Below are 14,020 nucleotides of genomic sequence, written 5' to 3' on the forward strand. Positions count from 1 at the left end.
CGCTCGCTGTGCCCCGGCCTGGGGGTCGGCTCCGCGCGCCTGTCCAAGTTCGGAGGGTTTCAGGGGTAACCGGTCCTCCTTCCCTGGACGCACCCGCACGGCCCCGGTCTCAGTGCATTGGCCGCCCTCACCCCTCGCGCTTTAGCGGGGGAGGAGGCTGGCAGCCCGAGCCCGGCGCAAAGGCAGTATTCCCGGCACCAGTTAGGCGCCCGGTGGTCGGTGTAGGCACGACCCTTGCTCATCGGCACTAAGTGTGACTCCCGGGACAGGCAGGAGAGGTGGCCACACATGAGCGGCTTGGCTTTCACTCGTTGTTTAACCCCACAGTATAGAGTTTAGAACTTGGGGACATTTTACCCGCTGCCTGCCTCTCCAGTCTCCTCCCTCCAGTGTGGGCAGTGCTCCCCGTCCTCGGTTAGAGAATGAGAAAATGCAGAAGCTTTCTATATGCGGTACCTGTGGCCTTCTGCCACCGGCCTCCCTGTTGCCGTGAGTCGGTCTGCTTTTGATGAATGGCTGGGGAGGGTGGAGGATAGTTACATTTCCTGTTGTGGATTTTCAGGAATCACCAAGGTTGCTGTCAAGCCTGCAGTCATTTATTAGTTTTCAGACCGATTGCAAATAACGTTGGAACTTAGCAGCCTGCAGGTCTTGGTGTTCAAGGGCAGGTGCAGACAGGGGTCTGGATGGTCTTGATGGTAGACAGATGCGCACTCCCTTACCAGGGCTGGAGGGCGATCCCTGTTTAACCTCATCAGGCAACAGTTTCAGGTTCTCTAGTTTTTTCAACCCCAAATCTATCCTTCCTTCCTCCCCCTTCCTTTTTTTTTTTTTTTGAGGGCGGGGGGGGGGGGGCGGAAACCTAAAAAATCCTGGAAAAATCTATTTTTTTTTTTTAAGGAAACTTCAGGAGATGGACTGTAGAGTGTAAACTGACATTTCTAAGGGGTAACCTTGAAACATCTATTGATTGATGTGGCAAAGTCCGGAATTTCACTGCAATTAGTGAGTGATTATAATTTATAACAGCCTGTTGTGTAAGAAGTTAGATTTTGGCCTCATAGATCAAAGAGTTCTTCTTGTCTGTTATGATTTGTTACTGCTTCCTAATATTAAACATTTATATATTTCATTCTCAATGAGTTGTCTTTTTCCTGTTGACCTTGAAAAGTTAGAGATAATTCCACATATCTCAGACTGAATTACCTGTAAAAATGTCATCGTCATCAAAAGTAAGCGTTTGCAGTTAAATTGGAAGCAAGTTATGTTCGACAAATGGTTGCCTAAAAGTCCTGGCAGCGCTGAACTGTGGCCTCCTCACTTTCTCTTCCTCTGCTTTCTGAAATGCTATATTAGGCAAATGCCCGATATACCAAAGCAAGTTAAAGATGTTGAAACTTAGTGGAAAATTTGAAACTTTGGATGTTTAACATTAGATGTGCAATGGTAGTCTCATGTTTCCAAGGCCATTGTTTTTTTATTCTTAGTATTATCGAGTGTAAGCTCTGTTGTTTTTAGAGAATTTTCATGCAATTTCCTTTTGATAGAGACCAGACCACTGAACTGTAAATGGGCTATCTGGGGCATGGTTCCATTATATGCTTTATACCAAAAAGGGCTTAAAGCAGACAAAGGCCTGTATTCATTTAATAAATTTCCCTAGAACATTCACTATGCCCCCACACAGTGCTAGACTCTGTGGGTTCAACTGGGAGCAGGAAGACAGTCTGTACCCTCTAGAGCAGCGGTTCTCAACCTGTAGGTCGAGACCCCTTCACAGGGGTCGCCTAAGACCATCAGAAAACACATATATAATTACATATTGTTTTTGTGATTAATCACTATGCTTTAATTATGTTCAATTTGTAACAATGAAAATACATCCTGCATATCAGATATTTACATTACGATTCATAACAGTAGCAAAATTACAGTTATGAAGTAGCAACAAAAATAATGTTATGGTTGGGGGTCACCACAACATGAGGAACTGTATTAAAGGGTCGCAGCATTAAGAAGGTTGAGAACCACTGCACTATAACCTCTGAGCCTCAGTTTCTTCGTCTGTAAAGTGGGAGGGGGTAGAGTAACAGTGTCTATCTGTGCCCAGTGCCTGAAACACCTGACTGATAGGAGGAGCTCAACAAATAGTCACCTGGAAGGTGACCTGGAGTGAATACAGACTTAGACCAAGATTTTCTTGAACATTGTAAACTTAATTCATTTTAATCTCTGCATGCCCCGTGACCCTAGCACAGGACCGGCACAGGACTGGTGCGGGAGAGCACTTGCTGGGAGAGTTGGAAGCAGCCATGGATGGGCAAGTGGGCACAAAGATGTGTGCACGGGTGGGTGGATGGACAGGCATGTAGCTGGATCAATGATGGATGGAGAAGTCGGACATCTGGGTGTATAAATGTGTGCTAAGTGGGGGGAGTGGAGGGATGGTGGGTGGGTGGGGTGAGGGTAGAAGAAATAAATACGGGACACGCCCTCATTGTGATCTGTCTGCTGGAGGGCTTCAAGATGGAGTGAACCCAGAAAGCACGTATCAGCAGGCCAAGGCCCACGTGAGGCAGCAGCTCTGCCTTTACGAGTGTGTTCTCCAGGCTAACCCACACGGGGATGGTGTGGCCAGGACACAGGTGACCTGCACCACTGTGTGCAGTAATGACATGTGGAGGCGGCTTCGACTTTATCACTCCGAGCAGGAGGGAGGCCTGGACTAGGGCCTCACACCTTAGAACAGCACCTGGTGGGGGCAGGCGATTCGTCCGTACCTTGGAATTCTGTGTGGCCATTAAAAATGGAACGGCTCTTTATGTCTTGAGTGGAATAAACTCTGATATATCATTAAGAGGGGGGGAAAAATCAAGGTTCAGCTAGTGTGTGTACAGTGCTTTCGTTTTCTGGTTTTTAAGGGGTGGCAGGGAGAAGACACGTAGATATTTGCTTCTCCAAGATGAGCGCCCCCCCCACCCCCCGCCGCCAGGAGACTGGTGACTGGTCCTCCCAGGAAGGGCGCCGGGCCTGGGGAATGGCCAGCACTTCACCGGATCCCCTTGTGGACTTTCTCAGTCATGACCCAGGCCTTGATCTAAGGCACCCACGGCAGCGCACCGGCAGGAAGTGAAGGCCACAGGCTCCTGGTGCTGAGTTTTAACCGTCTCCAGGACTTGGCCCGGCCTCACGGACGCGTGCAGGAGGCCCAGGTTGCTAGCATTTTACCTTCAGTGATCCCTTTAAAATATTCCCCGCCTCACCAGGTCCATCTTTCGACAAATTGTCTCTGAAACAAATTGTGTTTCGTTGGGGAGACTTCAATGCAGGAGGCCCAGGTTGCTAGCATCTTACCTTCCGTGATCCCTTTAAAATGATTTCCCCCCTCACCAGGTCCATCTTTCGACAAATAGTCTCTGAAACAAATTGTGTTTCGTTGGGGAGACTTCATATGCCCATTTTTGTCACTCAGAAACACATAAGGATTCCAGTCAGAAGTCCTGATTGATTCGAGAGAACTAGAATCATCAAATCTAGTTGATCTACTTCCAGCTGGGAAGCTGTTTTCTACCTGAGCGCGTTTCCCTGGGAGGCTTCCCGAGGTGTTGGTAGGTCTGAGATGACATAGATAGCGGTCAGGGATTAAGCAGGGCGGGACTTCCGTTAGCCCGGGTTCCTCCCACTGCCAGCAGTGACTGAGCTCTGCTTGGGACCCAGGGACCCCAGGGCATGAACTATGCTAGTAACCCAATGAATGCAAACGTTGTGCCCTTATTTCATTTATTTATTAAATATTTGTGACAACCAGCCATGTCCAAGGCTCTGTGTAGTTGGGGGTGGGTACATGAAGTCCAAGTTCAGAGGCCTGGAGTTGTTTTTCAGCTCTTCGTAACTCGCCAATCACTTCCCCTTTCTGGACCTTAGTTTTCACATCTGTAAATTGGGCCTGCATAGTTCTGTCATCTTTGGACGGGACTTATGTGTGTTATCAAAATCACCTAGGAGGAGGGGGCCTTTAGAAATCACACAGGAACCTTCAGATTTGCAACTACCTGCAGCCCCTTCCTCTCCTTCCTCTCTAGCCCTAAGGAACACCCCCTATTCCCTCTAGTCACCCTCTGATATTAACGGGGATGTCCTGAGTCCCTACCCCTCTGGCGTGTGGGCCAGAGCAAAGTGGAGAGGCACTGAATCAAAGATCTCCTCCCAGAGCCAAGTCTTTTTTTATTTTTTCATTGGCTCAGAGGCTGTGTTTTGTAGGAAGGTAAGCAGATGGAACCTGTTATCCACATTTTAGACAGTGCTTTGAATAGGGAATCTGTGGCCGCTCCCTGTTGGCTCTGCCCATGTTGACCTTGCTTGTCATATAAAAATGGTAGTATTGTTATGGTGGTGAAAGTTTGAATTTTCCATTCCGAAGAGGCCAGAGGACTTGGTCTCTTTGTCTAGAAAAGGACATAACGAGTTAGGGCTTTGTTTTGTTTGTTTCTGTTTTGGCTCACATTCCTCTTTTTACTTAGTAGTTAGCTTCAATAAGCAAGAAAGAACTAGAGTTGAGCACAAACATCTCTATGTCTCGTGCCCTGTGCACATGCCTGGAGTCCCCATTTTTATGAGAAACAGAAGGCTGTGTGGTTCTTTCTGATGATGGAGTCTAAGCATTTTTATCTCAAGGGCAAGACCAATTTAGTTCAATAAAATACCTTTTTTTAGGATTTTGCGTGACAAAAGCCTGTCCTGTTTTCATTAAACATTTTTGAGAGTTAACTACTTGCTGTGTAATTTTCATAAATAATTTCTTTTCAGATGTGCTTAGCAGTCTGCTGCTATCTGTGTAGTAGCATTTGATACTCACCAATGTGATCAAGGGAAAGATGAGCTCCAATTTAATTTGTTCTTGATCTTATGAATGTCAGGTTTTTGTAGGATCCAAAGAACTACTTTATAGATAGAATACACTGTCCTGGCCCCATAAGCTTAGAATCCTAATTTCTCCCCCCCTACCCCTTAGTTATATAGATTTCAGAGAGGAAGAGAGAGGGAGAGAGAGAGATAGAAACATCAATGATGAGAGAGACTCTTGATCGGCTGCCTTCTGTACACCCCCTACTGGGGATAGAGCCTGAAACCCGGGCATGTGCCCTGGCCAGAATCGAACCTTGACCTCCTGGTTCATAGGTTGACGCTCAACCACTGAGCCACACCAGCCGGGCAAGAGTGAGAAGCAACTGCATACAAACTGCTTTATTTCAGGTAGTATCTAACGTGTTATTTTAAAAGAGAGCTTTGTTGTTGTTGTTGTTCTCCTTACCCTAGAATTATTGGATAAAGAGAGCTTTGTAGTTGTTGTTGTTGTTCTCCTTACCCTAGAATTATTGGAGACGATGAGAAAATGACAGTGGTGAGAAGGGTGTCCTCACACCCAGGAAGGGTGTTAGTGGGTGTGTGGAGTGGTGGACTAACAGTGGGGAGGGAACTGAATGGGTGACAGTTGGGGGATGAGGTGGTGAAAAGGTAGAGAATAGAATCGTGCCTCCTGAAATCTTGAGCGGGAGAGAGAGAAGGAATCAGGCAGGTAGAATTTTTTTTTGTCTTGGCACGAATGTCACTGAAAGCATTTTGTAGGTGGTGGGAGCAAATTGGTAGTTAATTGATAGTAACTCAAGGGCAAATTGAAATACTGGAGAACTCCCCACTTCTGACGTTGGGGTTAGGCCTCTTATCTGTGGGATGATGACATCTGATGGGAAAACTGCCAGGCACCAGGCAACTTGTCACAGGTAAACAGGAGGCTCTGCGTGGTGTCACTGGGACATGGTTGAAGCCGCCATAGAGGTAGTGTTAGAGCTGGAGAGGATGGAGGAATTGATCCCCCACCGGAGGCCTCAGTCTCTCCCAAAATTGCCCTTGGAGGAAGCCACGGGCCCTGAGAGGAAGGTACATGTTGATAGAATAGATCAGAAATGCTGCACCAGCTGTCGCATGCCCTCCTCTCTTCGCCCATGCTGGTCTTCCTGCTACTGTTTCATTTTTGTCAGGTTGTAGGAGGTGACTAGGGAATTGGGAAAATAGAACGAAAGGGCCAGTACTGTGCTTCCCTGAAGGATAGATGGCACACGCTAGCATTGAACTGTGAGTGCCGTGACGGCCCTGCAGGTCACTGATTTTGAAACTATAAGCACTCCATCACTCCATGTTGTAGTTGGACTTGCACATTGAAATTAACTTTCTGGGATTCAGTTTAGTGCGATATACTCAAAGTCTTACAAATGTTAAACTTTCTGTTCTAGTAATTCCATTTCTAGGAACTTAACTCACATGAAGTAACCAGAGATGGAACAAAGATTAGGGACAAGGATGTTTTTTTTTGTTATAGTGGAAACTTGGAAATAACCTAAATACCCAACAATAGGAACACATTTAAATGAAATATGGCACATCCAGACCATGAGTATAGAGAACTTATTAACTTTGTGTTTTGGCATTTAATGATGGGAAAATGTTTGTGTTATATGTTGAGTGGAGAAAAAGGAGATGTTCAATTGTGACCTTAATTTTACCTTAAAAATGTTTGTATATTTATATACACATCATTAAAAAAAACCAAAAAAGCTGGAAGGAAACATTTAGATGGTGGGATTATAGGTGTTGGGCTTTCTCCCCTCCTTGAAACACTTGTCTTTTCCACATTGAATACAACAGCACAATTACTTTTTTAAGCAGAAAAATATTCTCAAGACAACTCTCAGGTGTCCGTCTGACCTCACCTCGGGTGGATGGAAGGTTGGGGCGAGTGAGCTGGATGTGTCTGACGAGGACATTGTGCGTGGACTGGGCCGTTCTCGAGCTCTCTCCACTTTGACGTATGCAGCCAGCCTCTAGCATGAGGGCTTTCCCACGGGGACACGAGACGGTCCCGCACAGCTCCTGCTGGCTCATGATCCTCAGATCGAAGGATCCTTGGTGAGGTTGGGTTAGGAACTGTGAGGGGCTTGGGGTGTTGCGATACGGCCTTTTTATATGTGAATACTGCAGACACAGCACACTGGGGTAAAAGAGTTCTTTACTGATCTTTACAACCAGGTCAGCAGCCGGAGTGATGTTGCCACACTGGTCCCCGTACCTAGACCCTCTGGAAGCTGATGGAACGGGGGCGTGGGTTGTACTCTGTAGGTTCTCATCCTGACATTTTGGAATGTAAGGCTTTTACAAACTAGAGGTGTCCCTAACTGGGCGTCATCTCTTTTGAAATGGACATGCTAAGAGAGGTGTGTCTCCCTGGCACTGTGGGGACTTAACCTGGGGACCTAGTCCAGGCTGAACCCATTTGTCCCTCTTGAGGAGATAAGAGAGGTGCAACTATGTTTTTGGATCAGAGCAATTAGCATAGACAGATGGCTACAGATCCAGGTCTTGTGTCTTGTATCTTGTGAGGAGTTCCCAGAGGCAGTGAGTGCAGACGTTCCCTATCTTTCTGTCATTTACATTCCTGGGCCACGAGCGAAGGAATCCAGGGACCTTCAGGGACGTCGTATCCCGTCCCTCCAACCTTTACCAGTCTCCCACTGGAGGAGGACTTAGTGTGACTCAATCAAAGTGACCTCTGGCTTTTTTATAACCGAAGAACCCTCTAAATTTGTAATGTTTGTCTGAAATTTTTTAGAATAGCTTTGATCCTTTATAGCTACCGGGGACATTTTTGGATGGTTATGAACTAAGGTTAGGTGTAGCTGTGGGGACTTGAGAGGCAGGCAGAATGCCAAAGCACAGCCAGGAAAGAAGAGAAAGTATTGATGAGGACAACACTGTCCAATACAAATACAATTTTTAATTTTTTCGTAGCAGTGTTAGAAAAGCAAAGAGAAGTAGCTGAAATTAATTTAATAGTATTTTGTGTTACCCAGTATATCCAAAATATTATCATTTCAACATGTAATTAATATAAAAACTTCAATGAGACAATTTATGCCCTTTTTTTCATTCTGAATCTTCAAAATCCAATGTGTCTTTCATGCCCACGCACATCTTAATTCAGCCTGGGCACAGGCTAGTGGCTGCCATAGTAGACAGTGCGGGATTAGCAAATGCAGCAAGGTGTGAAGAGAAGTATGGGGAGAAGTTGTAACACGGACAGACAGACGGGAACCCAACCTAGAAGGACTGAAGGAGAGCCGAGTTAGAGTGGTCATTTTGGTTATAACTGTGCCTGCATCTCCCTGTGCCTCCACCGACAAACCTGAGCTGTCTAGTCAGCCTTAAATAATAAAATGCTTCGAATTTCTTCAGAAGCAAAGCACTGTGTGTGCCATTCCTATGGTGATCCGTCATGAGCGTCTCGAATCTTTCCTAGCCTCTTGAACTGTTACGAAATCCTTGACTCCTTGGATTTTTCCACGTATTACACCTCCATGGCAAGTTATTTGAGAGCTAGGATGGCGTTGGGTTTCTTTACATTCCCTCCAGTGCTTGATACCAGTAAGAACTAGATAAATATTTGTGGATTTGATTTTGAGCTGTAAGCAAAGGTTAGCTGAGGCGGCTGACTTCCAGCTCGCAATGGTTGGCACAGACCTACTTGTGGTAGAACCTAGTTGTACATGCGTTGAGCACATGGATGTTGGTGTGTGTCGTTTTGTGTTAGGGATTTCAATATCCGCAGGGTGAAAAATGTTCTTTTTTTTTCTTGTGTACCTAGGCCTTTAAGAAATCTTTATCAGTCTATTCCTTTGACATTTAAGTTCCAAGGATACTAATACCTTCTTGTACATAAATAAGCTATGTTTGCTGATAAACTGGAGATAAACATTTGGGAGCTACTGCTGTCTTGGTGGGTTAGTTAGTTATTAACAGTAACTTTGTTATTAACAAACTAGAGGCCCAGTGCACGAATTTGTGCACGGGTGGGGTCCGGCTGGCCCCGCCCCACCATCGGGCGGTTTTCTGGCCTCAGTGGGCGTCATAGCAACCATTCTGGTCCTTATTGAGTTCCGGTCCTTACTGCATTCCGGTCGCTGCGTTTTTATATATAGATACTCAGCCCTGTAGCATCTAGGCAGTGAAATTCTTTTGAAATCAAATACAGTATTTCACAGTTGCCTTCATTTGTTCTTTTGTACTGTAATTCTTGGGTGGGAGCAACAGACTTATCCACAGAGCCAAGGCAATTTATTTTGACTGAAGCCCACGTAAGAACTGCTTAGGTAGCATTTCTCTGCGAGATTAAATACGACCTTCACTGAATCATGTTAGCAGGGCCAGCAGCTAGAAAAATAAAGACTAAACCAAACCTTCAGCAAAAAAATCCCAGCTGCTCAGTGGCTCAGAGCTTGCATGATTGCTTTCTTCCAATGAAAACACTGTAGAGTAGATTTAAGTGAATTCTGCTGGGTTTGGGGATTTGCAACTGACGGAACAGGAAAGTACAATCTCACTTTAAAATAGTAATCTTGAAAGTAAGTCTTTATTGACTCTTCAAAGATTTTGTTTGTGTGGAAAAACTTAACTCAGGCATGGTTTCCCTGACCTTTAAGGCTAATGTCCTCAGGGTAGAATGAGGGTAGAGAATTAGACTTGAGGTGTAGTCCCAAGAGGACGCCCTGAGCATGTGGGGTGTTCTGGGGACTCCCAAGGACCGACACAGATGACCTGCACCCCTTGTCCCCGTTACTAGAATGAAAGTGGAAACTTGGGGGGCCTGGAAGGGAGGCCCCAGTGGGGAATGTAGATGACCTGTTATTTCCATTTTTGGGTGTGGTCATACTGCTATTGGAGAAGTCAAGGTTAATTTAAAATATTACTGGAGAGGATTTGCCTCTCTCACAGGTGCTTTTACTACATTAAGATTTTTTTTTCCTTTAAAGATAGGTTGCAGTTTGGGAGATGGGGTAGAGAAGGGTCAACTGGACTTTTAGTCATTCATTCATTCATTCATTCAGTCATTTATTTAACAGGTATTTATTCCAAGCTAACTACACGTAGAAGGAGATATTGACAGGTAAAGAAGCAATCATCTTGGCTTTGAGTTAGCTACGTAGAGGATCTGCATTGCTTCCAGTCAGGAGCCTGATTTATACTAATACATGTAAAGCAAGATAAAACCGAACCAAGCAGCTGGGAACTGTGACCACCGTTCCAGAAGTGATCCTAGATATCTGTGTTCTGGGGTTCTTCCCGAGGCCGCAGGGCTTGTCTCAGGTTGTAGGGCAAGCAACAGTGCTAACACGATGCATTGTTGGCCAACTGTATACATTTTCTTTCTAAAAGTCAGATTCTTAGCAAATCACAGCACCGGCATAAGATAAAGCAACACCCTGTTTTGTTGTTGCTGCTGCTGTTTTTCTGCAATTCTTCCACACTCAGTTGGGCCGGTAGACTTCAGCTGTGGTCTGGTGTCTTGTCATTCAGGAAAACCATGTGGGTCAGTCCTGATGGTCGTCTAGGCCCCTCTCCCTCGGGGCAGACACTGTACCCAGCAGGGCCAGTGCGCTGATGAGGACTGTACTATGCTCCAACCCTCCCAGGGGCGGTGCCCGCAGAGGCTTTCTCCTCCGATGGTTTGAGATGACATCACCATGAAGGGGAAATTGGCCCTTATTTAATTTTGAAAACTCATCCCTAATTCTTATTCTCTCTCTCTCTCTGTCTGTTTGGCCAGTGAATGCTTCAAGTTGCCTGGAATGAAAGGATAATTATTATCCATAACAGGACTGAAGGAAACAGTGGCAGCAAGTAGTGAATTCACAAACACATGTCTAGAGCTTTTGTTGTTGTGGTGTTAGTTACATAACAGACAGCTTAGCATTATAATCTTTATACCATCCAGGGGTTTTCAGTGCACTGACAAAGTTGGGTGGCCCTCCTCACCATCCATCTCCAGAGCTTCTCCATCAAAAAGTTACATAACAGACAGCTTAGCATTATAAACATCTTTATACCATCCAGGGGTGTTCAGTGCACTGACAAAGTTGTGCGGCCCTCCTCACCATCCATCTCCAGAGCTTCTCCATCATCGCAAACAGAAACTCTGTACGTACATGAACAATAACCCCGCCGCCCTCAGCCCCCGGCAACCACCGTTCTACTTTCTTTCTCTCTGAATTCGAGTAGGAACCACATGTAAGTGGAATCATACAATATTTGAGATTTTGTAACTGGCTTATTCCACTTATCAGCATGTTTTCCAGCTTCATCCACGTTGTGGCATGTGTCACAGCCTCATTATTTTTAAGACAATAATGTTTCACCATTTTCTTTATTCATTCATCTGTTGATGGGCACTTGGGTGGTTATTATCATTTGGCTATTGTGAATCATGCTGTAGTTAACCTTAGTGTACAAGTATCTGTGTGAGTCCCTGTTGGCAATTCTTTTAATCCAGTGGATCATATGGTAATTCTATGTTTAGTATGTTGAGGATCCCCCAAACTGGTTTCCACAGTGGCTGTACCAGTTACATTCCCATCAGTAATGCGCAGGGGTTCCGATTTCTCCATATTCTCGCCAAAACTTGTTATCTTCTCAAGGTGGTATCTCATTGTGATTTTTATTTCTCTAATAGCTAGTGATATTGAGCATTTTTCATTTGCGTCTTGGCAATTTATGTATCTTTGGAGAAATGTCTACTCCAGTTCTTTGTCCATTTTTGAATTTAGTATTTGGGTTCTTTGTTGTTGAGTTGTAGGACTGGGTCATTCTTTTTGTGGGTTCCAAAATGACATGCTAGTATGGCCTGGAAAACTGACAGATTCTCCCTCATTACAGTATATGTAGCGTGCGGCTCAAAAACGTTGATACAATTATGAGACGTTGTAAGGCTGATAGAGCACCTACAGAGGAGTTAAATGATCCTGAATGAAGTAAGTCAGAGTGGGAGGGAAAATGAGGAATCACAGAAGATCAGAATTGGAAGTTTCCTTAGAGATTATCGTCAGCTCCTTCATTTCTTCAGCTGGAGAAATCAGGTGTCCGGCCCACAGTCATGTGTCTACAGTAAGTGCCCGGTATGTGTTGTTGAACTAACTGTGTAGTAAAGGATTAATTTTTTCCTAAAACTTTTAGCAGTGCTTGAATATGGGAGTAAATTAATTATAACAGCTGCTCACATGGTTCCTTCAACACCTGGGGCTCATGGAAAACATGCCAGGCTTTATCACTTTTGTGGTGTTAGAATACAGTGAGTAAAAATGTCCTCCATAGCATCTGGGGTCAGGAGAATTTACACATAATACATTCAGTAATAGTTCAATACTGTTAACGTGAGTGGATGCTAAAACTTTATTGCTGTAAAAACAGATCTGTTAATTAAAATCAATAGAAGCATTTGTATATTTTTTGTGAATTATCAACAGAATGAGAAACCATTTATTTGCTTTGATAAGAGCTATGGTAGATGAAGAAATTCAGTGAACTATCACAGCTTCCCAGTGGCGAATTTATTATTGGTTTACTGCACAGTCTTCTCAACTTTTTCATTTCATTCAATCCTTTTGAAAAGTTGGTCTTTACTGAATAATACAGCCCGGCCAGATAGCATGGATTATAACTAAGAGTGAGTTATAAATAATTGGGAAGAAGATACATATTGTCTGTGTTTGACAGAACACAGTATGGTAGGAAGAATTACAAAAATGTGTATTCCCTTCAGGCTCGGGGCCAAGGCTTGAAAAAAGATCCTTAAAATTGGCCTCAAGTACAAATATGAGAATGACGAAATTAAGCTGAAGACTTCTTCCTGCAAACAAATATATATATATTTTTAAATATATTTTTATTGATTTCAGAATGGAAGGGAGAGGAAGGAGAGAGAGATAGAAACATCAATGATGAGAGAGAATCATTGATCAGCTGCTCTTTAATATATTTTTATTGATTTCAGAATGGAAGGGAGAGGAAGGAGAGAGAGATAGAAACATCAATGATGAGAGAGAATCATTGGTCAGCTGCCTCCTGCACGCCCCCACAGGGGATCAAGCCCGAAACCCGGGCATGTGCCCTGACCGGGATCTAACTGTGGCCTCCTGGTTCACAGGTCAATGCTCAACCACTGAGTCACGCCGGCCAGGCTGCAAACAAATATTTTTAAAGAAAACTCTCAGGAGGATTCATTCCTTCTGCAGACATTGTTGAGCTGCTGTGTGTGAAGCCTGGGCTGTGTGGAGATGGAAAGTTGAACATGTCCTGTTCTGTCACTTAGCTAGACGAGTAGGCAGGTAATTACTCATCTGTAGACAGAGAAAGAATGAAATATGTGCTTAATAAAAGCACAGCAAGGAAAAGGCTGCGGGAGGGAAGGGCGAGAAGGGGTATCTTTGACCAGAGAAATTGGGACGCTCCACCGACCATGAGAAGGAGGGAGTGTACCTCGGGCAGATGGGTGAGCCCGGCATCTTCTGTTGAAAGAACAGCGAGAGCAGAGGCGTGAAGGGTTGAAAACCCCTACGTCTCTGGAGCGCGGAGAGCTCACTGGTGGGGTGGAAGCAGTGTCAGAGGGGGTTCCTGGTGGCCCCCAACTTCCTTCCGGGCACATGCCCCTGTGTTTACCAGCAAGGAAGACCTTGGTTCTGAGGGTAGCGGGTAGAGCAGGCTTTTGGAGGAGCTGGTTCCTGAGGATTTGGAACCTTCTCCCCCTTACATTGTAGAAAAGGGCTGCTGATGGCTGTTAGCAGGTGGGGGTGCAGAGCTGGGTAGGAGGAGATGTCAGGGTGTGCATTGTCTCTCAGGGACACGATGCGCTGAGCTTTGATAATAGCCAGGCCTGGCCTGGCGGTGCTTTCACATGTTCCTAAGAGGAAGTGATGCGCAAGCACAACAGTGTTTTTTGTCCTCTTGTTGGTTCGTTTGGACTTGGTTATAGAGGGAAGTGATTATGGACAGGTTTGCGATACTCAAGTGAGGTGGAGATGGGGACAGTTGTCTTTAATTCCGAGGAGAAACCCAAGTCAGGGAGCCAAGAGAATGGCAGGGGCCCCGCAACCACGCCTTCGCACAGCAGGCATTTTTAGGACAGGGCGTCCTGGTGGCT

At 45.1% G+C, this 14,020-nt stretch overlaps 1 protein-coding gene across 1 annotated transcript in view; it reads left to right on the forward strand.

Annotated features, from left to right (window-relative positions):
- Window positions 1-415: 415 nt before the first annotated feature.
- The window catches only part of IRF2 (interferon regulatory factor 2), a gene marked incomplete at its 3' end in the record, with an annotated part of 72,911 nt that continues 59,306 nt past the window's right edge, over window positions 416-14,020 (forward strand). Inside the window, exon 1 of the mRNA XM_005883871.2 lies at window positions 416-489. Coding sequence (XP_005883933.1) covers window positions 448-489 — 42 coding nt within the window. The remainder of the gene's footprint in view (window positions 490-14,020) is intronic.

The sequence above is a fragment of the Myotis brandtii genome, unplaced genomic scaffold, assembly GCF_000412655.1.
Source record: "Myotis brandtii unplaced genomic scaffold, ASM41265v1 scaffold802, whole genome shotgun sequence".
Taxonomy (NCBI): Eukaryota; Metazoa; Chordata; class Mammalia; order Chiroptera; family Vespertilionidae; genus Myotis; species Myotis brandtii.